Source organism: Emydura macquarii, unplaced genomic scaffold, assembly GCF_026122565.2.
Source record: "Emydura macquarii macquarii isolate MOO-44397 ecotype Brisbane River unplaced genomic scaffold, CSIRO-AGI_Emac_v2 contig_1253, whole genome shotgun sequence".
Classification (NCBI taxonomy): Eukaryota; Metazoa; Chordata; order Testudines; family Chelidae; genus Emydura; species Emydura macquarii.
The window spans coordinates 10856267-10882383 of NW_027131390.1; the positions used below are offsets into that span (position 1 = coordinate 10856267).

The 26117-nt window shown below is 45.5% G+C and overlaps 1 protein-coding gene across 2 annotated transcripts in view; it reads right to left on the reverse strand.

Moving 5' to 3' along the window:
* Positions 1 to 20160, reverse strand: part of NRK (Nik related kinase) — a 124729-nt gene extending 104569 nt beyond the window's left edge. For both annotated transcript variants that reach the window (XM_067548146.1, XM_067548145.1), the window contains exons 1-2: positions 19843 to 20160; positions 13771 to 13836 (exon numbers count right to left, since the gene is read on the reverse strand). In XM_067548146.1, coding sequence (XP_067404247.1) covers positions 13771 to 13836; positions 19843 to 19899 — 123 coding nt within the window. In that variant the 5' untranslated portion in view covers positions 19900 to 20160. The remainder of the gene's footprint in view (positions 1 to 13770; positions 13837 to 19842) is intronic.
* Between the last annotated feature and the right edge of the window lie 5957 nt (positions 20161 to 26117).

Below are 26117 nucleotides of genomic sequence, written 5' to 3' on the forward strand. Positions count from 1 at the left end.
ACCCATGTCATCCAAAAGTAACTCCACAAACTCAGTAGATTCCATTATCTTCTTACTGAAGTGAAATCCCAATAGAGGAAATTTACACTGAAGGCAAAATATGCGTACATCTTGACTGACCGATGTGGGGATCAAATTCCAGAGGCAAGGCCCAACCGCTGGTCCCACAAAATTCAGCCAAAGGGACTGGTACCAAAACCACCCCAGGTGATCTTGATTGGCACACAGACGTCTCTAAGGTAATCATGACCCAAGCCACAGGTGGTTCAATAGATCAAAATCAGCACCTAGAAGCCACCTGGAAAGCCGGTATAGACTCTGGAGAACAAGTGTAATCAGATCTTTGTTGCTGAAAAAAGTCTGACTATGAAGCCTATCCACACAGGTTGCTGACCACACATCCTGTTGTGTGTTATGACTGCTAATAAGTCACGCTGTTACTGGCTTTTATACAGTGCACGAGGATTAGAAAAAAAGTTAATGGCTTATGTAACAAAAGACTAGTTCATGAGATTCATGTTACATGCCTGGCACTGAAAGCAGCCAGAAAGAAAAGAAAACCCATTACTGGCCTAGGCACTTGTAATCTCCATATCACAAGTTCAGGCAGCATTAACACACGACATCAATAACCAATTTTTATACTCCACAAAGTCACTGTCCAGGCCTGAGTGTCACTCAGATAATCCTGCCGCCATTGAAGTCAAAGGAAGCCTTCATACTGATTTTAGTGAGAGTGGGATAAAACCCTTTGTGGTGTCACTCAGCCCACGCTGCCCCACACAAAGCCTGTTCATGCTGTGCTAGATGCCCATATTCCTAAAATGAAGAATTCCTCGTGTTTCACATTAATAAAAATCCTGGTTAGAGCGTGTCATGTAAACATTGCGGTACAAAACAAATCCAGAAGCTCAGAAAGCAAAACAGCCTTTCAATCCACATAGACGAGGCCAAATCCTCGTACCCCACACAAAGCTCAGGCTACGCACAGTGCACCTACTTGGGAGGGGAAGGGTGTCTCTGCAAAACCTCAAAGTCACTTCTGCCTCACAGGGCTCGTGTTTTCATTTTTTTTTGCTGACCCGAAAGCCACGAGGATGACATGAGCTCTTTTGCAGAAGCTGTTCTTTTTAAAGGGGCTGCTGGCACGTCCATCTGCGCACCGAAGAAACGCGCAGAACAAAAAGTGCCTCTGAATAATGGAGAATTTCAATCCAGGGAGAGAGAAAAAAAAATCAGTCTTAGGGGATGTCTACATAGCAAAAAAAGACCTGCAGCAGTGAGTCCCGGAGCCCGGGTCAGTTGACTCGTGCTCACACGGCTCCGGCTGCAGGGATCAAAATAGCAAACCCGCTCCGCCCTCGTGGAGTTGCACTGATTTCAATTGCTCCAGGTGGGCCCAGAGCTCTGCCCATGGGCAGTCATTTGCAAGGTGGGTCCTCTCTACAGAATACAGGTTAGAAAGAAGATGAAAGGTGAAAGAAATCTGCTTCCCATCGATATTCTCCAGCCTGTTGGATGGGAGGCCGAAGTTTCCAATCTTTGTTTTGCTACTGCCCCCACTGAAAGGCGTTTGTCTACGTCTTCTCGATGTTCTCCAGCAAGGAAAGTACTACAAAGAGATTGGAACTTGACCCATCTCTTCTCCATCTTCCCGTCTCCATGTCCAGCTCTGTCTCTGGAGACAGATGGTGAACTATTGTCTAGGACAGTGTTCTTCATGGCAAGGCCACCACTGGCTCCCATCAACCCTAAATGTGGCTCCTGGACTGATTGTTTATATCCCAATTTATTTTATTTTTAATATTAGGATATGTACCGAGCCTATCAAAGTCCGCCTTCTTTACACGTCACATTGACCACCTGGTACGGCGTGAGCCACTCGGTACATCTAAGTATATCTGTTGTGTGATAACCATAATATCACTATAGCAACCAACGTGTTCATTTAGTAGTTGATGTGGCTCTCATATTGAAGATTTTTTTGCCAAAGAGGTCCCCATTTGGAAAAATAGTGCAGATCACTGGTCTAGTGGTTCAGGAACAAAAAAATCACACTACATCAAAAAGGAAAACCTACGAGATGGACAATTTCCAATACCTAAAGTACGCAGCAATAGTGTCTGCACGGTTCTCTAGGTCAAGTAAAGCAGCTATAAACTGCACATATCGGGCCAAATTCTGGAGGCTGCTACAATGGGTAAATCTGTAACAACTGCACTGAAGTAATGAATTTATGATGCACCAGAGTAGAATTTGGTCCCCGGTGCCCTGACACACGAATACACAGTAATCCCGTAACTGCTGATAGAATTTGGCCAGTGGATGTGGAATGTTTGAAAGGATGCCTCTTCTAATAAATCTTTCATGTTAAAGCTGGAAGGGGCAAATACTAAAGCAATGTCATTTTCTCCCAGGCTCCTTCTTTTATCTTCCAAGTTATAATCATGGGCAATCTGCTTAAATAATACATCTCAGAGTCCATTATCTGAATCAAATGCATATTTATTTTATAATGTTTTCATGATATATTTTAGCAGAATTATTCACAGGTTTAAAGCAAAAAGTAAAAACAAGAGATTTAAGCAGACAAAGGTACCGTAGCAGAAATAATTTGTAAATTGTGTATTCCCTAATTTTTCTTTTTTTAATGCTAGGAAGAATCCATCATAAAAGTTAACTGAATAGACCAGAAAGTTTCTTAATTTCAATGGAACTATTTTTTTAAAGGACACCAGATAAAGTTCTTCATGTCCTTTTTCCCATCCCAAAAGGTGGGGGAGAGGGGGACGACTTGTTTTTGAAGAAGAATACAAATGTACAAGAAAAACTCAGGCTTGGACACAGAACTGTACCAAGGCTGAACCAGGACCCTAGCAGACACCCAAGAGATAGGGCTTTGGTCCCTCCCCCAGCACAAATCTGCATTTTTCACCAAAAATAGGTTTGGCTGAAATATTTTGCCCAGCTCAAGTACTGAGCATTTGGGGACATGGGTACTCGGCAACTCTGAAAACCAGGTGTTTAAAGTGTACGGGCAAGATCGTCATCTAGTGTATCTTGGGGTAGTTCAACTGAAGTCAATTGCAAATATACTTGTTCTCTCAGACAGCAGCTATTATTGTCAATTAAATGTTCTTTATCTCAGCCTACACTTCGATATTATCTCTAATTTTGTACTATCTGCTAGCCGAACTGAATGGATGACAAGCTCTCTCATCATTCATCCTCTAGAAAAGATGGAATGTTTGACGGAGAATCATCTATGCAGCTGAATGTGTTATTTAAATATCTGTGCGGCTTTGCATAAGAATAAGGACAGAAACAACATTAAAGTACTGCAAGAAAACAGGAGGGAGACAGTGTCTGTTAAGAGCTCTGTCAGCATTTATGACCAGTTCTCATGCAGTGGGTATGGGACGGAAGAGCAAATAACTGTGGCTGCTGTCTGATATCTGACTAAACAATGAGAGTATTACAGTGGTACATCAGACCCAAAGATGAGATCACCAAACTCACTTGTCATATACCTATGAAGGTTAGCTACCTTCATGTCCCTTGTCAGTTACTCATACCAAAGCCATCCATTCATTAGATTTTAAGATCTTTGGAACAGGAGTTTTCTTTTCCAGCTCCTGACTCGTATAGGCATGGTGTGCTTCTTTCTACAGAACCATATAAGATAATAAAGAACCGTTATAATAAAAACGGTGGAAAATTTATGGCCATATTCTCATGAGTATAATTCAGATCAGACTGTAAATTCTTTGGGGGCAGGGACCATCTTTTAGTTCTGTGTTTATATAGCACCTAACACAAAGGGATCCTGGTCCATGACTAGGGCTACTAGGTGCTGACACAATATAAATGAGCGGGTAAGGATTTGAGCAACGTGCTGATCATTCTGGCCCTGACCTAGCAAAGCACTTAAAGATAAGCATGTGCTTAATTTTAAGCACAGGAGTAGGCTCACTGATTTCAGCAGTGTGAGTGCTCAGTATTTGCATGATCAAGCCCATCTCAAGATAATTACCCAGCCCCTTGCCCTACTGTCCAAAAGATAGCCAGTGAATCAATCAATCAATGCATTTGCTGACCCTTTTCCCACTTGAAGATAATAGGTATAATTCCCCACTGCCTGGCATCTCGTGCAAGGCAAGAGCAAAATGTTACCAGATATGAATGGTCGCATGCTACACCCTCTCCGACAGGTGTAGCCGACAAACACCAGTTGCGAAGTAATGAAGAATCAGACCCAATATATACACACACAAGTTGGAAATGGCAAACCTAATTACTGGTGAGGATTTTACTATCCGCTAATAGTTGAAATGGCATCTCTAATTTACTGCATTGCCCTGTTCAGTCACAGCATCTTTATTGTATTAGAATCACCTCCACTGCTGAGGGTTTTTATGTACAAACTGTTCTATTTTTGATACACTAGATGGGATAGGTCAGAATCTTAATTGAATCCCTCTTAAATATTTACTAACCATAACCAGTACTTTATGACTAGCTAATTAATTTCACATGTCTGCTCCACTGTTTTCAGTTGAAGAGCTGAATACAATTTGGCTTTGCCAGGTCACTTAGGAGATACGCCAAGAGAAGGAAAAGAAAACCTCCCACCTCTCATACTCAACAAGTAATTACGAGAAAAAAAACTGCTCCTGAATTCAGCCGGGGGTGCTTGTACATGCAGGATACTGCTGCCTTTTCCTATATTCACACTACAAGCCATCCCCTTTCTGCTGTTTATCAGCTTGTCAAATACAGTGAACAGTGGACTGTGGTGGACTTGGCTTCCAGGTGGGCATGATCGAAAGCATGGGGTATCCACTCTTGTAGGATCCCCATCTGCTGCATTCCCCAAACTCTCCCCCCCCAGACTGTGCCTTTACTGCACGTCCTCTTTCTGGTTCCCACCATAGATGTGGGTATCTAGCAGGATTGTCAACACGGGGACTCCAGTATAGCCCAGCCCATGCCTTCAAAGACTGAGAGTCAGGCTCCCCAAAAATTATGAGATTGGCCTAAAAATAATACATTTTAGATTATTTCTATTTGCCTTCTGATTTTTAAGCCTTTAGGGCTAACATGCTTGAAAACATGAAACCACATGGGCTAGAGACATATCTTTTTTTTTAAATAAAAGCTGAAATTCTTACTTAATCACAGGAGTCCAGGAGCTTTAAGAGGAAACAGTGAATATTACAGACTCTTGTAATAAAATCGTGAGAGCTGGCAATGCTGGAGTTCAGGCACTAATGGCAGCTTCAGAGTACAAATCAAAGCACTTGTGCCTCCAAGTAACTTCCCTGGCTCTCCACTTCAAGGTGCAAAGGTTCTGGTTGAGGTTTGCAACAGAATTGCAGGTGCAAACTGCACTCACCAAAGGGAAGGTAATCCTATGGGAAATCTTACCCTAAATGTGAAAGGTACGGTAGAACCTGGCAATTAGTAATAAAGAAACTTTCCCCTGTGGCATGATCTGTGGAAAGGAGTAAGAGTAACAAGTCTCTTGGAGTTCAAACCGTCCCAGGAACATGTGAAAGCACAGTAGCACATTGACCATGACACCCTCTCACTGGCCAAAGTACAATGAAGAAGCAGGTCTAGAATATCTTTTTTCTTTTCTAAACAGGAAGAAAATAAGCAAGGCAAGGCAGAAGCCTCATGAAGATTGTGTGTGTATGTAGGAGAACTCGCATATATCGTAAATGATAGAGAGGGTGAAACACGCCTACCAGTTGTGTGTGGTGTACACATTTTATTAAAATCACGTATCTGTGGTTTTAAATGCGGTGTGCAATACTACAATCCTTCCCACGCAGGACTGTGTATATAATGATACTACAATCCTTCCCACGCAGAACTCCAGTGTGTATATAATGATACTGCAACAAACCTATGGCCGTGTGCACTAGGAGTTCATGGTTGTCCTTCAGCTGCTCACCACATCTTTTCAAACCCCATCACAACACCACAGATGGAACTTAGATTCTCCCATTCCTAAAGCACAGACCCCTACCACTGGAGCTAAAGGATAATCTCCATTAGCTGCTGCACCATAGGGCTGATGACACACACTTGATCAATTCTGATTGCATCCCATAGAGGACAGTGGTACGCATACTGTATGCCCTAGCTAACCGGACGAGGACACAAAAAGCTAGTAAGTGACAAGATAATGACCCAGGCCAATGGAACTCTGAAAACACTCAAACCTTTACAAAGAAAACCAAAATACAGAACAATATGATGACCAACCGCCGCTGGAATCTGAAGTTATATTTCACCATTTTCTAAAAATTAAAAGCAGTCACTATTTGCCTTGTGAAAACCCCAGAGCCCAGATGACTATAATTGGCCTAGAAACCTTAATTGACCAAAAATAAGCAACTATGGTATTAAAATACACTGTGCCTATCGGCGGTTCTAAAAAGAACTGTGATTAGGACATGCTCTGGGAACTCCAATGTTGCAATTCATTAGTGATAATGGACTAACATTCCTTCAAGGAAGGCAGCCTCCTCCGCCCAGCCCTCAGAGGTAGGCAGTTGAAAGATTACAGCCCAGTCCTTGTGCCTGAGCACGTTCAATTGCTGTCTTACAGTGAACATAATAGTAACATTTCTTCAATTTAGCCTTCAAGTACATGCCTAAGGCACTACCATCAATTAAGGCTTTCAGCATAGTCCACTGGCTTTCACACTTCATAATTTAGCAAGGCCATGTGATGCTTTAGATGCAGTTCCAATTCTTCCCTGACAAATAAACTGTGATTCTGCGCAGTTCTTTCTGGATAAAGGGCCTCAGTTGTATGCAGAACTTAACACCTGCAAATTGTTTAAGAGAAACTAAAAAGACACATGTATGCTTCACTTCACCTTGACTACTCTCCATTACCATTGCAGTAGCTCACAACTCACACCAATGTTGAAGGGTGGTTCAACTCCAAAAAGCAGCTGGGTAAAAATAGTCTTTTTTTTTTAAACTCATCAGACCTGCTCCTTGTATGTATTCAGAGTCACCTCTGATCAGAGTAGAGATAAAAATAAGCATTTACTGGCGTTTCACTCCTGTTAGTCCTGCAGAGCCAACGAAGCTACAGGAGAATGAGCTGGAGACCAGCAGAGCTGTTGACTGAGGGCATGTCTGTGTCGCAGCTGGAGATGCAGCATGGCAGCAACTGTAGACATAGAGCTTTCACCTAGCTATCTCAGGTATCAAGATCAGAGCAGCATGGACTAGCTGCCCAAGTAATTTCCCATGGTCCCAAGCAGGTTTGTACAGCCCATACTGAAGCAGTTCCTAGTGGTACTCTCGCTAGCTAGATTAAAGCTAGCTTGGGTGTGTCTACACGAGTTGCAGTCACGCCTCTGACAGCAGCGTAAACCATACCCTGAGTCTCAATCAGTAACCCCTGTGTAAACCCAGTTATTCATTTAGATTTCAGCAACCAAAAAGGAACCCCCATCCTAAGCTCCGGGAGCCCCTGTGATCTATTAACCACACAATCCTTACCCACCAGTGCAACACAAAACAGCGACAAGACCTCCCCAATTTACCACCAGCCTGCAAACACGTATTCCAGAACAAAAATCACCCTGTCTCCGAGATGTCCTAAAAAGAGATTCACTCCTCAGCCCCTGGCCAGCCCTCCACAGAAAGAGCCTGCTCAGAAAGGAAGCCAATAGGTTGGACCAAGATAGGGAAGTGAATATCAAAGTCAAAAGGCCCCCATCAAAGGTGTCACACAGAAGAAAACAAGGCTGCATGGGTGTCACTGATGGCCTAATTCGGCCTACAGCATCCGTGTTGGTGGTGATGCGTGAGATGGAAAGAACCCAGCTTGACTCTCGGAGCCCACGTTGAGCCTGCGGGATTGGCAGTCAAAATACAAAATGTCTTTTTTACTTGTAATGAGCAACATTTGAACTGAAAATCACAGAGAGGCAATACATGTAGAGTCCCATAATGCCATGAGTACAGTCACTTTTCAGAGCAGATCACACTTGAGAGAGTGGTTTTGGTCAGACAAGTGACTTTTTAAAAATGACACCTACTGTATGTGCCCCACCTATCTGCTACCCAGTGTTTTTCCCGAAGGTGACATCTGTTGGAAGAGTGCCCTTGGGGTGCCCTTCCTTCTGCAAGTCAGAAGACCTCGACTCTGTTCCTAGATCTCACCTGCAAACTCAGCCACCAATGACCTGACACTAAGACATAAAGCTATAATAAATAAAACAGACAGTATGTTTCATCCCAAACAATCCAAACACTTTAGCTATTACCATTGACGCACACACAAATCGCTACTGAAATGGACCGCACCTGGGATGTAACACGGCTAGGGTTTAGCAGATCACAGCAATACGACAGTTTAGGGGAGAAAGTGAAGAACAGATGATACCATCGAACCGGGGGGCAGGGGGATGGATCTAAGTAGGCAAATACAAAGGTCCAGATTTTTCAAGTTATTTAGGCATTGCTCCGCTCAGTGTCACAATACCTAACTGATTTAGGAGACAAATTCTCACTTTCAGAAGAGATTTAGGTGCTTAGAAGCCTAACTCCTATCAACTGTCAATGGGATTTAGGCTCCTAAGTGCCTAAACCCCTTCTGAAAATGAGAATTTTGGCACCTAAATCAGTTTGGCATTGCAACTGCTGAGCACAGCAATGCCTAAGTAGCTTGACAAATCTGGGCCCGGACGCTAAGAGTGCGGCATCCACCCTTGCAAAGAGCGACCTGGGATTCTATACCCACAGGAGAACAGACCCTTGGTTTTACCACTCTTCGGCCAGATACCACCCCCAACAGTACGACGCCCTGGACCTCCCCATGGGGCATCTGTGCAGTACTGAGCCATAGGAAAGAGTGGCCTGGCATGTCCTGTCTCTCCTACACCATGTCCTGTAGCAGCTACGTAAGCCTCAGTCAACCTCCAGCCAAGCTGCATCAGGCTCAAACTTGCGAGACCAAAGCCTGAGGTCATGTGGTTGCAGATTTAAGAGGAACTGAAATCAGAGTGTGACACTGACAGCCTACATCACTCTCACTTCCTCCCTGACCGGGCTTGTCCTTGCGCAGTGCAATACAATTAATCCAAAGGGGTTGCAGTCTCTGCTCGTCTGGGAGGCTTTATTGATCAGGAGCTCTTACACACTCCAGCTGGAGCTACACAGCCTCTCCCCACGAGATCAAGCCAAATCCAACCAAACAGTGGCTCTGCTGATTAATAAAAGAGTCAATTTATCAGGAAGGACTATATCACCCGCCTGCCCCACCCACACTGTAGGCTAACCTGTGGCACATGGACATAGCCCTACTTGAGGGTGTGAAGGTGATCAAAGTATCCAATCCCAGGAGAAGCTTGGAGCAGCTTTGTGATGCAGCCTGGGACAATGACTTCCAGGGCTCCAGGGAATCTGGACCACACTTTAAGGGGGCGCAGTATGGAATTTCGTCCAGAGGGGGCCAGGCAAGGAGCCATCAACCTCACCTCGTCTTTGCACGCTTTGCAGAGACTGGCACCACTCACTCTGAACTCCCCAAGTAGAAGAGCTTTTCATTGTGCCAACCTGCCCATGCACAGGGGGCTCGAGGGAAGCTCTCACCTCTCCTCTGTCCCATGGAAACCTGTGTGCAGGGGCTGGACTCCATCTGTCCCTCTGTGTTTAAAACCTCAGGAGGCATAGTTGAAGGAAAGGGTAAAGGTGAACCTTTTTAAAATGCCATTAGATTCGCTACCCTGGGTAATAGTCATGGGAAGAGAGTGTTGCCAACTCTCCCCGTTTTATCGTGAGTCACGCAAGATCTGGTTTTTCTTAATGCCTCCACTCACGGAGTCATGTGATTTCACAAGAATCAAAGTTGTCATTCAAAAAAAAAAAATCGAAACCCAAACCTAAGTTTCTAGCCATCATGGTTGAAGAGAAAAGCTTGAAGATGTGAACGCTAAAGCCTAAAAAAAAGACAAAAGGAAAATAAAAAAACCCTCAAATGTATCGTTTTATAAAAATCTCATTATTTCTAAGCCAAACTCATGATTTTGTGTGTCTGACTCATGATTTTTGAATGCTTGAGGTTGCCAAAATTGGGATCTGCAAACCTAATCCTCCCATATGTTGTTTGAATATGTACTCCTCTAGCTTTTATTCACTTAAAGTATCCAGATCCTAACATTATAGCTCTTCTCTGCAGCTCTAATGTTATTGTGGGTCAGCTACATATGTAAACTGGTGTTTCTGTTACAATCTTTGCAGTACAGTGGCTTTATAACTTCCATTTTAATTGACAAAGAACTGAAACTCGGTCTATAACATTCCAGTACAGATACCATTTTTCCCTCAAAGTCTGTTACGTAGCATTTTCTGATGAAACTCTAGTTTTGTTTTTACAGAGAGTTACATTTAAAAAAAAACAAAACAAAACAGTATAATGACTGATTTTCTAGATCCGACTGGTCTGCTTAACTACTTTGGATACAGTTTGTTGAGCCTGAATTGCAGTTTATGTGCATCTTTAGCTATTTTTGTATGTATAGAAGTTATTGCTGCCTTTGAAGAATGAATACATGCTCCTATGACATAATTAAGTATTTGGAGAGCTGGGATTAAAATATTTATGATCACAAGGTTATGCTTTGACTAGACACAAACTAAACTAAACTAAAAAATGATGCCAGCATCCACTAATCCAGCTAAGTACAGCCCAAAAAACAAATTATACATCAGAATAAAATATGTAAAGACCATAACTCCGACTTTGTAATAGTCATTTTAAATGCAATATTTCCATTGTTTGCTCTATGCATTTAACTGTTTGCTCTATGCATTTAACCTGCTTGCTCTATGCATTTAACCCCCCACGTTTGCAAGGTGTCTGCCAACAGAGATTGTATTTTAACAAATTTGTTTAACACATTTGAGCACTGGATTATGTGAAAACAGCTCAGACTGAGTATTTGGCTGATTACTTAATATCTGGAATTTGCTAGGAGCTGTGTGTCTGATCACCTAAATCACATCATATTGTTCACATTCCTTGACTGGATGACTTAACTCTACACTTCCACCTAGAGTAATTTTTATTTCTTGATGAAACAGATCTTGTCAATGGGTCCAAAATTCAGTAATCATAAATATTGATATAAAAAAAGGTTAGTAGTGAAAATGTTCACAGACAGCCAAAAATTAAGCAATGCAAAATAGGCTGAATAGAAAACAGGGTTCTAATCCAGTTTATTCACAAATAGGCCTAAAAAAATTGGAATTGCTTTGCTATCTTAGCACTTTAAGGGCCAGATTCTGATTTCAGTTACATCAAAATCTCACCCTAGGCTGCAGATTTGAAAAAGCCTTCACAAATTACTACAATAAAGTTGGTTGTATTGTCCTATTAACACTGGCCTCATTTAAATTCTTATGCTGCAGTGATTATTTTCCATTCCCAGATATCTAAAACTGACCAATTTACTGTTTGGTCTCTGGTTCTTGGAAGTGTTACCCAGTCATATTCATCCTTGTACCACACATTCCACCAAATACAAGGCTCTCCTTCATTCCTAGGAACAAATGCCTCAGGCACTACCCTTAATTAGTATTATCAACATTTCTTACATGCTTTTCTACTTTAACATTCAACTGAACCATATGATCTCCCAAAACCTTTTCTTCTTCAGAAAATAAATTGAACTAGGTTTCTCCTTCCTGTTTTAGGGTGATTAAGGAACATCTGATTAACTCCAACCCAAAAAATCCTTAAAAGATTATCTAGGTAGAAATAATTCTCTCTCTGTCATATTTGGGTTTATTTTATATTATGAGAGGAAATTATGTGGTAGCAATCTTCATTTCTGCAGACAGAGATTCTGTCCTTTGTCAAACCCATGCAACCCCGCTGATTTCACTGGCTCTAAAAGTTTATCAGCTTCTGATTTGTCTATTGGAACTCGGAATTCTCGACTTTTGACTTCATAATCCTCGCCACGGCAACTGAACTGCACTGTCCCGAACAAGTGATATTTAACAACTGCAGCAGCTGAAAAGTTACGATAAAAATTTCCAATAAAAACTGAAGCATGGAAAGGCAGAAAATACAGTGTGCATCAGCAGAACTCTCTCTACAGACAATGTGTCCCAGACTTTTCCATGAGGTATTCACAGATCTTTAAGGGGAGGGAAGGGGGACCAAAGCGTGACACGGTTCTATAGCTGCACTGTACGCATGGAACCAGCTGTTTCTTATTAAACACTAAAATACATTTGAAAACAGTGTTTCCACCAGTGGGCATCATAAGGAATGGTAAGTGCTATCCACACGGAAGGTTCTAAGCCCTTTCCCTAGTGAAGACCTGCCCCCTCCCCTTGTGATGGGTGAGGTGAAGGAGAACCCCAGTCTCCATCATCCCGTCCTGATACAATTGGTGCCTCCCCTGCATGCCCATTTTCTGCCTTTGATCCTTCTTCCTTTTCCTCTTTTTTTTTTTCCCATTTCTCGCTGTGTGTGTATTCACTCACACACACACACACACACACACACACACACTTATTCATTCTCTAGTTTTTTATTCTGCTGTTGCTTCCCTTCCCTGTTCCCCGCTAACCAAAAGACTGCCCGCTGCTTGGGGTGGGACAATCCACTGGCGGATGGACACAGCAGGGTCACATATGCCCTCAAATCGGAGTGAGGACCAGAGGAGGGAAGCTTATGCTCATGAGATACAAACTCAGCCTGAGTCCTCCATATGTGACCTTATCCCGTGGCCAACTGCATTACCCTGCAAGGAGCAGGGACAGATGAAAGTGGCCTTCAAAGAGCAGGCCATCACGTTACCCCAAGCTGCAGGAGCGTGTTTCTGGTGGGAGTTGTGGGAGATCCAAGATTTAGGTACTTTCTCCGCCTGCCCTGTGCCCTGACTGGACACATCTGGTGTCCTGCCCCTTCCTCCATTTCCCTTCTCCTGGTGGGAAACACTGATCTAAATTTGCTATATATTATCTCTATTTCTCCTTTTCAGAACACTCCTAAAGAAGGCCTCATGACTGAAAGACCATTTTTATTTTTCTGTACTCCTTCCCCAAATCCACTTCTTTAGAGCAGCTGAACTTATTCCCATCTTAAGTCAAACTATTTATTGCATAGTATGCCTGGCACTGCATAGCATACCTATCTTATGCTTGTTGAATTATCCATTGACAAAATTAACCGATTGGTAGTTCTGCCCTAGTCTCCCAGCAATGAACTGTTGTAATGGGAAGAGTCAGATACTTAACCATGCTCTTCAGAAGGGCTGACAAGTATCACTCATGCCAGCGCTTTACAGTGCATGGCTAATTTTGTGAATTTTTTTTCTGTGTCCTCTCCCCCAAATAAGGCACTCCACTTGATCCAGCAATATACTAGTTATTACTGGTGTTAAAATGTAATCACTATATCTGCACTGAACCTGCAATCTATGAAAAACATTTTTAGAGTGAAAATGACTACAAGATAGAGAGACGAGGGCGGGGGCAAATCAGCGTGAGGACCACCATGGTAAACTGACCATGAAAACCCCAGAACGTGAAAGTGTCGCTGGAGGAAAATGTACAGAATTTCACAGTTGCCATTATTCAGGATTGGGCACAAACAATTATGCAGAAAGACAAAGCAAGTTATTATGGTATCAATCACTCCCACATCTTATGTTGCCTGATTTTTGCTATAGGGAAACAGTTTTAGCAGGAAAGACGTAGTACATTAAAAAGGCATCAAACCTTATAGACTTGTCCATATGTCCCATTTCCAACTACTTGCACCAGTTCGAATATCCCTGCTGGGTCCTGTAAAAAGTACAGTAAATTCTGTTATTCATGGCAAAGTGGCTATTCACTCACTTTTCATTGGTCACAAACAGAATGCAAGAATCCAACATACTTTCTCGTAATGATTTATATTACAAACCGAGAGAGAATAATAAAAAAAACGACATAGTAATAAAATCATCATCAATAGTAAAAATACAATGCACTTCTAATACAATTTTCAAAGCATTATATAAATATTAATCAATGAAGGTTCAAATACACCAATATGATAGCTAAATGCAGATGGGTAAACTGAAATACAGAGAAGTTACATGGCTTGCCCAAGATCACATGACAATGTAGTGGCAGAGGCAGGAGTCCCGAGTCTCTTTTCCAACCACTGAGCTATCTAGAGGATTAATGTGGACAGCTTTCTTCTGCTATGAAATATTTAGGTTAGCGGTCTATGAAAGAACAAACCAAAGTTATAAAATATTAAGAAAATGTTCTATAACTCATCTGTGTTTGATTTAGATCTATCCTCACCAAAACAATCGTAATACCAAGTCTACATCTAAAATGCACACTGTCTCATTTTGCAAAGATGGACTGGAAGATAAAGAGCTTTTTGCCCATACATCACGGGTTTAAATTCAGACTTGATCGCTATTAACTGCAAGCAATTGCCATCTAATGGATGATCCAGGGCCCATGTGAAATGAGCACAATTCCTACTGGTTTAGCATTCACTCCATTAAAACCCACCCTTGTTCACAGCGCTGATGTTGAGATCTTGTTGCATTTCTCAAATAGCAGGAGTACTCTGCAGAAGAGTATGGACAAGTAAACATCTACTCCTGCAACTCAGCATGTTACGAAATCTGTTGTTAAAATGTACTGGAGAGATTTATATAAAACCATTAAGAACTCAAGAGACCAGTTTCTTGGTAGCTGGCCGAGCAATTGATCACTCTTGCTCATTTCTTTGGATGCTATCTTTGAGAAGGTTATATGAAATATTATTAATTCCGTGGATCTGTTTCTCACCATCAGTTTTAGCTATCTATCATGTTGGTTGGTATCTCTTGGTACCACTGAGGGATGTGCTATAGAATCACATTATTCATTCAGAAGTCCAGTTTCTGTGCCGATGGCCGGAAAAGGCCATTATTTACCACGGAAAAAATGTTTATCTGGTTGAAGATTATTTGTTGAGTAAATCTTATGTTTTTTGCACAGATACTGTCCACCTGGGGATTGATCCAGCACACTTTAGTTGGGCAACCCTGAAATAAACAAGAAGTTTTCTGCATAAATGAAATAGAATTAGGCTTTTTGTCAGCAAGGTGTCCTGATCAGCATGCAATAGATTTTTGTCAGGAGAACAATGTAACATAGACTTCTACATTGTATTCTTGTGCTGTTATTCCACAAGCCAAATATCTCTAGCCATGGCAAAGCACAAGTCCTCCTTATAATCACGAGGATCTATTTTTATCTTGCTTGAATTCTCCATGTTCCCTGACAGTAATTCTCAACTCACTCATCTTCAGTCCTTTGTAGTCAGATTGTTTTCAGTCATGTCTTTCTCAGGACCTCCAACTGGCTGTAGATTTGTTTTATTTAACTAACAAGAGAGAACCAGCTCAGATTGACTTTTCACTTGTGCACATACTCAGCTGAAAGGCACTAGGAAATGTGTGTAATTTCTCTTCTAGTTTTAATATAAGAGGCTAGGACACAACTTGAGTTTCTCTCTCCAGATTTTGGTTTTGATCCTGCAAATTCTTACAAGGGATCTACTCACACACATAAAGTTAAGAATGCATATAAAAGGCTTTGTGGAATTGGGTCCCTTGTAAAGTGCTTCTTTTCCTTTGGTCTGGAATCTAATAAGTTGTACTCCTTCTTTCAATTATGCTAGTGGCAGCAATAAGCCTACTGCCACTGGTGGATCTAAAGCAACATTTTATGTGGCTGGTCCCCAACAAGCACAATCAGAACTAAGAGTCTAGAGCAGGGGCAAACCTGAGGCTGGGAAGAGTGGAGGAGTTCAGAGTCAGGTTCCAGGCCAGGGTCAATACCTAGGGTCAGAGTTCGAGTCAGATCTCAGGGTTCAAGTTAGGAGGTGAAATACAAATCAAGCCGAAGTCAAAGCCAGGAGCAAGGACAGCCGGATCCAGCTACAGCAGAACCGCTGTTGCCTGGACACTTCCTGGATCACCCCTTGGGTTAACATAGAGCAGGGAGCCAATCAGGAGCCACGAGACTGGTGCCTGTCAGTCCCCTTGAGGCGGGACTTCCCATGGTCCAAGTCTGCAGTGGATTGTAGGAAGCTGAGTGGCAAGCTGATTATAGTAACTGTGGGCTGGCAGCTTGGCAGGCCTGGGTTCTAGTCCCGTGGGATCTTACCATGCTGCGCTCTGGTTGCCAGGCAGTCCGCGCAAATGTTCAGTCATACTCACTGGAATTCTACTGAGTTTGAGCACTTTTGTGGCATGTGCATTAGAGAGCAATTGCCCCATCTCTGGAGGATGGAGGTGCTGAATTAGCAGTTATGAATGGCACACAACAGTTTGGATGAAGGAAAGTTAAATTCATGCATCCAATACCCAATGGTAAAACTAGCTTTGCCTATAAGTAGGGTGATAAACAGAGAACTTCTTTTCTATGCAAATGTAAACGTATACAGGATTTATCTGCCTCAAAACCAGCTTTATCAACCCATTTGGGGCCTTACTCCCCACCCTCTCCAGATCTTTTTGTGAAGGTGTTGAGCACATTAGGAAAACCTATGCAGCTAGCTACTGGCTTCCACCATTTAAATGAATGTTACCATTAGATCGGATATAGCAAAAAAACCCTGTCCACTACCCTTAGTATCCAGTTAGATTTTTCTCTCTCAAGTCTCCAAAGAAATAACTGCAGCCAACATGCTTGGCCATTTCTCTTCTGATAATCAAACACAGTATTAAACCAGGCCTTGCTGGAGTCATAAATGCTGGGCTCTGACTTAAATCCATGTGCTGTCCTTGTTTGGTTGAACATCAGCACTGCACCTTCAGCTGGCACATTATGGTTAAATCCGCACACTGGGCCAGGTTCTTAATTGTCTCGGAGGTAGGTATCCTCTTTGATGTAGTGCTTCCTCTCTGCTAACATTTTAAAACTATATAACCCTTCACCACCTAACCATTGCCAAATAGCTCCGTTTCCTTTGACGGATGCCAAAATCCTGACCTAAACATTCATCGCTTTGAGGTCAATTACTGTAGTGCACTCTACCACATGCTGATCTTCTTGCTTTCCGTTATCATCTGCAGAGTATTCAAAAGGCAACAGCAAGATTGCTGACCTGGATGCCACCTGAACAACATGTAACCCCTCCACAGGGTGGCATGCAAAATGCTGCACGCAACCGGATACAGACTGAAATGCGTTTTTCATAGATTCTGCAGCCAGACAAGAGACAAGCGTATGCATCTTTAATTTTTCTGCTGGGCCTCTGTCCCTCTTCACAGAAACAAAAAATTCATAAGGGCAACCAGAGGGCTACAATGCCTTTTAAATGAACCATCATGGAAAGTCTTTAATATAAACTTCCACTGTTATATCACCTGGGCAGCACAGGGTAACAACCTGGTTCGGAAGTCCACCCAGATGCTCCCTGATCTTTTAGAACATATGGGCCAGATCATCCCTTCCTATGGGAGGAGGACATCTCTGTGAGACTCCCCTCATACCATCTCGCTGGAGGAGGTGGGGCTAACTTTCAGGGAACTAATGCCATCCTGCCTCTGCACTGGTTCTGCCCTCAACTGGCTACCCCCTCACAACAACGTGATAGCATGGCTCCATTGGAATCATACTACCTGGCATTCCCTTGGCCACGGCTGGCCCCCAGGGATCCCAAGAGGGGGCTTTGCAAAACAGGTACTATGACCTCAGGTCAAATTTGTTTTCCCCTCCACCCCTAATTTCCATGGGGTTGGAGGAGGAATGCTGTTTGCTGGCCCTAGCCCATCTCCACCCTCGCCTCCAGCATGGACCCAAGACTGTGGCCTCTGCTGGACCTGGGGTGTGGGGGGCCATTCTGTGGAGGTAGTTGAACACTGTCCCATATGTGGATCAAGGGGACACCCTGGGACCCTTTCATGCTTCCCTAGTGAGGCCTAGATCTGCAGTATTCAGGATCTCTGGGGTGAAACCACATGTGGGAGATCTGGCTGACACTGAAAGGCAGAAGGCTGCTTTACATAGTATTCTCCTTCCTGCTCACACAGGATTCTTATTTCTTTAAGAAGATAAGACCCATCCACTTAACTTTAAGAAGGAACCTTCATCTCTTTGTCTCGCTTTTCCAAGCGTAGCTACCTTTCAGGTTAAATTCCAGCTTTCCGGGCCATGGCCCGGTCAGTGGATCCTGTGCCATCACTGCCATCCCCCTGCCACCGCAGGCCTTTCTTTTTCCTGCCTTTTGGTTTTGGAAGCCCCTGCCATATCATTTCTGCACAGGGTTTTCCCAGCCCTCTTTTTAAGTCATTTTTAGCAAATATCTTGCTTTGGTTTCGCTGTTTGAGGCTGAATGCATTTAGCCACATTTTAACTATTTTTTCCCCCTCCCCAGATCAGAAGAGTGCATTAGAAGAAGCGCTGTGGCTGGACTAGCCTTGATATTTCCACTTGTCTTTTTAAAATCTAAGCTGGCCACCTAAACTGTATTGTGCACAACCATGTTAACTGTTTGTGGGCATGACATCTGAACCGGGTTAGCTGTGTGGAGCCAGAGCTGATTTACATTAAAACCTGGAAGCTGCAAAAGCAGGCACGATGCTAGTATTTATAATAAACCATATTCATGTTGGCTTGATTGCCCTTGCAAAAATATGACACACACACTTCATCACAGAGGCCCTATTTATCACACCCACTTTCCTGCCACACCTTTGCAGGATTAAAGTAATTCTTATTGAAGTCAATGGGAGTTATTTACAAGAGGAGGGAGGTGGGACAGAGCTGACATTGGGATGTCTTTTCACTCAAATAAAACACCACCACTGGACACGAAAATCCTGCTTTTTTTTATCTCTGTGAGCTGACTTCACCAGGACTCTCGCAAGAGTGAGGGGAGGAGCATTCAGTCCCCGCTGGTGTGTCTGAGAGTATACTCTGCTGGTGGAATTGAGCACAGCTTCACTGACTTCAATCGAGCTTCACCCATTTACACCATTGGTGACCCTTTGTGCCCATTTTTTGAGAGATTTACACAGACTGGGAGAAACCCTGCTTATCTCGCTCATGCAAGGAGTCCAGTCCCCCTGACGGTAAGTCACGCAAGGAGGACTGGGCCCAGGTTTGCCCAGCCCAGGCAACCTAGAGTGAGCTTTTAAAGAGCTCACAGGCAAATAACCAGACCCGTTTTTAAAAGACCAGGCATCAGCTGTTTTGCCCTGAAAGATGCACCCCGCAGACTCCACCTCGCTGCTCCTTTTGCAGTCCCGTGTATTCACCAGGGCTACAGGGGGGAAAACATCCCCCAACTACAACTCAAACTCGGCAGGGCTGGGAATCCTTTGCCAACCACAGCTCAGAACCAGATGCTGTGCACAGTCCAGGCTCGGCCAGAATAAGGCAGAGGCAGAAAACACACGGGGTGGGTGCAGGGCAAGAGCCCGTGAGACTGACACCGCTCCGGACCCTCCCCCCCTCAGCTTGGACACTGCAGCAGGGGACCACGGCCCTGCCCAGAAACACCGCCGCCAGAGGGGAAAACACTCCTCCACACCGGGCAGAGGGGAAAACACCGGCACGCCCGGCAGTCCGCGGAGAGCAGAGGCAACAGGCGAGCGGGCAGGCGGGAGCCGGGCTCGGAGCTGGGAAGCCGGGGAAGGCAGCCAAGGCCAGGCATGGGGCGGGGGGAGGAATGCACGGCTCCGATCCGGCTGGGCACGGAGCGGGTCTGCCACAGCCGGCGTGCACCGAGCACGGGGCAGAGGCACCCAGCCGGGTCGGCACGAGCTCCGCTGCAGGCGGGTGACTTACCCGCAGCGCGGCCAGGTCGATGTTGTCCAGGCTCTTGGCGGTGTAGTCCCGAGCCATGCTCCCGGCGGCCGTGCACCGGGGACCGGGGGGAGCCGCCGCTGCTGCCGCTGCAGGGCGTCTCCGGGCGGGGAGCGGCGCGGGCTGGCTGGGATGCTGCGGAGTGACAGCGCCGGGGCTAACGGTCCGGCCCTGCGCTCAGCCCCGCTCCGGCCATGGCTGCGAGCGGTCCGTCCGTCCGTCCGTCTGTCTGTGTGTGACAAACACAGGAAACCTGACAGGCAAGCAGCAGGCAGGGCCGGAAAAAGCCTCCCGAGTCAGAGGGCGAGGAACCAGCCCCGCCGCCGGCCTTCTTTGAAGAAAAACAACTTTTGCAGAGACATTTCCTCGGGAAAAGTTTGCAAGGAAGTGACGTGCCCGGGGGGGGCGGGGGGGTTTGGTTTGGTTTGGATGCTGCAGCCGGAGCCCAGCACGCCTGGGGCGGGAGGGAGCGGCAGGGGATTGATTAGGGGCAGAGGGAAGGAGCGGGGTCTGGTGGGCCCCACACGCCCGGCAGAGGCAGAGCCAGGCCGGCTGCTCCCGAAGGCACCAGCGTATCCCAGCTGGGTCCTGCTGCACCCACCTCCCCCCGGCTCCTGTCAGCAGCGGGATAAGGGAAACGGGAGCCCACGTTGGGCTGGACCCTGCAGGTGCCCGCCCCAGCAGATCCCAGGGGTCACCGCTTTGCTCTGCTTTTTCTTTCTCCTCGGAGTTTGCACAGAGTCAGCCAATGTCTTTTTTTGCTGGAGAAACTGACAGCTGGGAGGTGGGAGGTTCCCACAGGCCATGCAGGCAGAGATTCTGCTCAGGGACAACCCCCCCAGCCATTTTCTTCCCCATCTTTGGAAATCTGCTCTTTTGCAGGGGTCCATAGGCTCTGCTCCCTTTCTTTGGCAGAGGGAGCACTGGTGCCAGCTGGAGAAAGCCAGGGAATGTCTACACTACAGGGAAACCCTCTGCGGCAGTGAGTCTGGGGCGTACAGACCCGCAAGGCTTGCACTACCCGGCTACAAACACCCGTGTAGACATGCCCTTTGGGCTTGGAGCTCGGCAAGGGGTGGGGGGGGGGTCTCAGAGCCCCAGCGAGGACATCTACGCGGCTGTTTTTAGCACGGTAGCCGGAGCCCCGCAGACCCCAGGCTGTAGACTCGCAGCTGCAGGGGCGGAGGGCTCAGTGTAGACGTCCCCCCAGACACTCAAGTCACCAAGTCACGCCTCGGCCTCATAAGCAGGCCATGTCTTCGCTGTGGCGCCAACTGGAGTTATCCAAAAGCCTGGCCTTTCAGGTGAGCGTCGCTGCCCCAGCAGGAGCAGCCGTGCTGTGAAATAACCCGGGAGTGGCATGGAGTGATTCTGATAGCAGCACGTACCCCTGCCAGGCGAGCCCATTGTTAGAAGCACCAGCACCCTCCTGGGGAGGGGCTGTGTGTGGACAGGACTCGGAGAGGTACAGCCCTCAGGGTATAACCCCCGTTAACTCGGCAGTGAAGACAAGCCCAGGGATTCACCCTGGGAGGGAATGACCGGCACCTAATAAAAGAGGGCTGGGAGTTACAGCTTCCGAGTGGTCCTCTCTCCCTTTCCCAGATCCCATGGAAGCTCTCCCGGCAAAGTCGGCAGGGCTAGGCCACCCGTTCATGGGCACTGGGGCCGGGGCACCCATCCGTGGGCTTTGCTTTATACTACACTCTCCCATGGCAAGCCTGATGGCAGAGGCATCTCATGTGGAATTCAATGCAGGGCATTGCACCACTAACGCCTGCCTTTCTTGGCTCAAGGAGGATGCTATTATTAATCATTTTCGTTACGGTAGTGCCTAAGGGTCAACCAAGAACAGGGCCTCATTGTGCTAGGTGCTGTACAAACACAGAGTAGCAGGCAGTCCTTGCCCCCAAAGAATTTACAGTCGAAACAGACAAGACAGACACAGGATGGGGGAGGGGAAGGACATGCCAACAGAGAGAATAAATGTGATGATGGCAAATGGCATGTTATTGCCAGGGTTTGGTGGGGGGGGGGGTTTGGTGGGTTTAGTTAGGAGGGAATCAGCTAAATGGAAAGAAAAGGGCAGGGTAGGGGAGAAGAGGGGGGGAGGGGCAGGTGTGCAGTGAAGCTGAGCGGGGCAGGAGGCTGTGTGGGTGGGGGCAGGTTGGAACAAAGAGTAGATCACAGAGAAGCCAGAGAACATTTCTACAGCTTTGAGTGGATTGTCCCTAGGACCCTGCTTTGGCTCATTCAGCCCCTACTGGCTGGAGACTCTGCCTGGCTCCTCTCTGCAATTTCCACACCCCACCCCAGCCCCATGGCGGGCAGTGGGGGGAGGTACGACCTGAATCCCAGTGCCCCAGAGTGTGGGGGAGGTCTCCTCTGCACAGTTCTGGGTCAGGGCAGCTGAGGGGAGGGGTAGTCCTCGCTGGGTCTATTTTACCTCGTCACCCGCAGTGCAGCCATCCCTGCTTTGGCGGCTCTGTTCTCACCAGCTGCAGGCTCTTATGCGGGGCCCAGGGAATTGATGGCCAGTTGGCCGAGGAGGCCAAGGAGCATTGACAAATGTTATTTCTTGCTCATTATTTGGCTGCCCCTCTGTACAGACTCTGTGTCAATGCCCTGAGATTAAGACATATTGGGTCCTGGGAAAAACTACCTTCCCTTAGCCCTGTGCAGGACAGAAAACTTTTTGTCCACACCAACAGATGGTCTTCCAGTAGAACGACCGCTAATTGCGAATACATATGAAGGCCCACATGGGAGCCTTGATTTTACACACTCGCGCGGTGGTTCTAACACTGTAACCATTCAGCGACCAGCCCAGCAGCCGCAGCACAAGACAGGCAGCCACTTTGGAAAGTTGCCTTCGGTAATGAATGCAGATGCAGCTTTGGAAGTTGTGGGATCCCATAGCAATTTGGAGCTAGCCCTGCCAACGTCCGCAGGAAGAGACAGCGTGGGTTTCCCCCCCTCACCCTCCAAGCCTGATTTCAGCAGGGCAGTTCTATGTGCCGCCAGGTAGATTTTCAAGAGCTTCAAGTGTCCCGAAATAGCCCACAGCATCACAACACGACAACGCAGGAGTGTGCCTCTCAGAGTGGCACTCCTAGATACGGCACGTGCAGCGACTTCACGAGCTTCCCTAAACTCCTGCAAGGGCGGAGAGCTTAACCTGTCCTCCACGCCATCAGTCAGTCCTTGGTCTCTTTTTCTAACTAGAATTCTGGCTTCAGCTCTGGGTTGTCAGCATTGGTTGCTGGAGAGGCAGTGAGGTCACTGGAGTGATTCTATCCCAGAGGAAATCCCCGGTTGCCTACCTGGCAAACCTCAATGAAAAGTAAACTTGGAAGAGATTTAAATAAAAACACATCAGTTCCTTGGCATATAATTTTAGCACCCAAATTCCTTCCAGTGGGTTTCACTCCCCGGTCTAGAGAACACATTCTGTGTTCTAATGGAGGAGGAAGGGAAAGAAGAAATTACACTAGGCAGAGAAGGATGCATTAGACAGAGCTGACCTTTGGGCCCTGCAAAACCCACATCCCTGCGTCTCCCTGATCTAGAGTAACGAGGGATGCAAAGGAGCATTTCAATTTTTATTCTGTTGTTAGAGATGCTTCTAGATGCTTTCCTTGTGGTGACAGCCTTGAAGGCATGAATCAATGCAGGTCGGTAGTTAATGCTGAAGGCGACAATTGTGCGAGCTCCAGTGCTGCAGCAGGAGCCTGGGACAGGATGGCCAGATAGCAAGTGTGAAAAATCGGGACAGGAGGTGGAGAGTAATAGGTGCCTATATAAGAAAAAAGACCCCAAAATCGGGACTGTCCCTATAAAAATCAGGACATCTGGTCACCCAATTCCACAAAAATGAGTCCTTCATTGTGGAGGGAAGGGAAATCCAGCCAATCTTTAAGCTGGCTTGGTGCACAGCAGTGAGATCATGGTGGAGAGGAATCAGTTTACACTTTAGGGCAGGATGGCAAAAATGTATTTGGGAAGCTTGCTGTAAAGTGTTATGGCTGACTCTGAGGATGGGCATGTGCTTATAAACCATGCGGCCCCCGTTACAAATCTGTTTTGCCCTGTAATTACAAATGCAGAAAGAACATAATGTATGACTGCATTGTTGTGGGATGGAAGAGGTCTAAATGCTGTGGGGCTCTCTGGTTCTTATACATAAAGCCACAAATCCAGGGAAATATATTTTATTCCCTGGTAAACTCCCTGAACTTTTTCAATCATCCTTAGGACGCCTGGGCCAAAATGTCACACTCTGTCACTTAGGAGTGAGCAGAGGTCCACCAGAAAAGGGTTTAGCTGGGTTGAGACACTCATGTCAGTTTTGAAATAGTCATTTTATAATCTTCCATGTGAAACAAAGTCACGGTGTTTCAAATATCTATTAGCACATGGCTGCGGATGCCAGGCCAGCTGCTGAGGGACAGAATGTTGAAATAAAGTCCTTTAGCAATTTCCTTGAGAAGAAATGCTGAGTGCTCGTTTGATTTGAAAATGTTCTTTTCAAATAATTCCTAGCAGAATATGTTAACACTGAAGCTGTCCCGAGTTTGCACAACCAATTCCTCTGCGTGCCAGCCTGTAGGAGTGCAGTTATGAACTTAGGGCTGGTGGCTGTATTCAGAGTTTCGGTGTGTGTAAGTTTGTTCAAGGAGCTGAAATATATACCTGGGAACCAGCATCTGTTGTCTGCACAGAAACCTCCAGCCCCTGTTTCTCTCTCACCTTGATTACTCTATCCATCTCCTCCTGCCTTTGTCCTCTTCCACACCCTCCTCCAGTCTATCCAAAACTCCACCGCTTACATCACCTCCCAGCACTCTGACTGTGCCAGCCTGCCCCTCGAATCCTTTTACTGGATGCCTGTCCTCACCTGCAAGGCTTTATATAAGTCTCACCTCAGCCTACATCTCTACTGTCATTTCATCCACTCCTTCATGCTCCCTGTGCCCCTCGCAATTCTCTATCCTTAGGGCTGTCTCTTCTCTTCTCAGCATCATATTTTCTTTCATGCTGTTCCTCAACATGGGAGAGTCTCCCAGTTCTTGTCTGCTAAGTGCCCTCTCTGTCTTCCACCTTTTAAAACCCCATAATTCTTTAGTGAATCCTACCTGCCTTGTTTTCCTCCCAGATAATCTCTCCAAACATTTCTATCTCTGAACTGTCGCCCCATTGTTTGTCTTGTCTTTCACTGATTATCAGCTCTTTAGGGCAAGAAACATGTCTCACCACAAACGTACGTAGTATTTTACAAAGCAAAGAATGTTTTTATAAATGACTAAGGATAACACTAATCATTTATGGACCCTTCCTGACTTCTGGCCTCCGAGCAGCCACTGCCCATATCATCCTGCTCCCACAGACATCAAAAGCAAAACTCTCATTTATTTCAATATTGCAGGAGCAGGCTGTAAAAGGGAGTTTAGCAGTAATCCCAAGGAGAGAGAGTTCTTGCCATTTCCTTATCTCTATCTTTTCCACTGGTTCCCTGCCCTGCCCTCAGTGAAATAGGTCAGTAATATTTTTACTTAAACTGTAAGCATGTTAGGGCAGAGTCTATCTTTTTTTTGTATGTTTGTACAGCACCTAGCACAATGGTCTCTATCTATGACTGGACTCCCTAGGTGCTACCACAGTACAAATAAGTATGAATTTTATCTTGCCTTCCTCTAACTAATTTAGAACTATTATGATCTATTGGTTCTTAAGATGTGATCCATCTACATTTGTTGGTGGTATATGGAGAGCAGGCTGGTCACATGGTGCTGGCTTTTGTTCCTGTCGTCCAGCTGCTAACCTGCATTAAAATAAATTAAAATAGTTCCTTTCTATTGCTTAACCATGTGAGCAATTGCTGTCATTGCCCCAAGTATGTTAGGTGATGACCAGTGGGCATAGAGGGGGGTCTCTGAGGCCTCTCTATTAAGATGTGGTCCACACTATGAAAGAGTTTGGGAATCCTTGGAATATACAAAGCTCCTGATGGCTTCAGTCCTACTGAAATAGACTTTGTGGGTTCAGGATTAGGCCCAATAAAAACACCACTCAAATGCGTAATTCTAGTTCATCTGAACTAGTTTTGCTGGTGAATTATACAAAATTCCTGTCATTCTGTCAATGTTTTGCTTTCAGTATAAAATCCAACATTTTTTTAGTTCAGTGGAACTGAAAATTAATTCAGTATAAAACATCAATTAACAAAAAACCAACATAAACCAACCGGAAAAAACCTT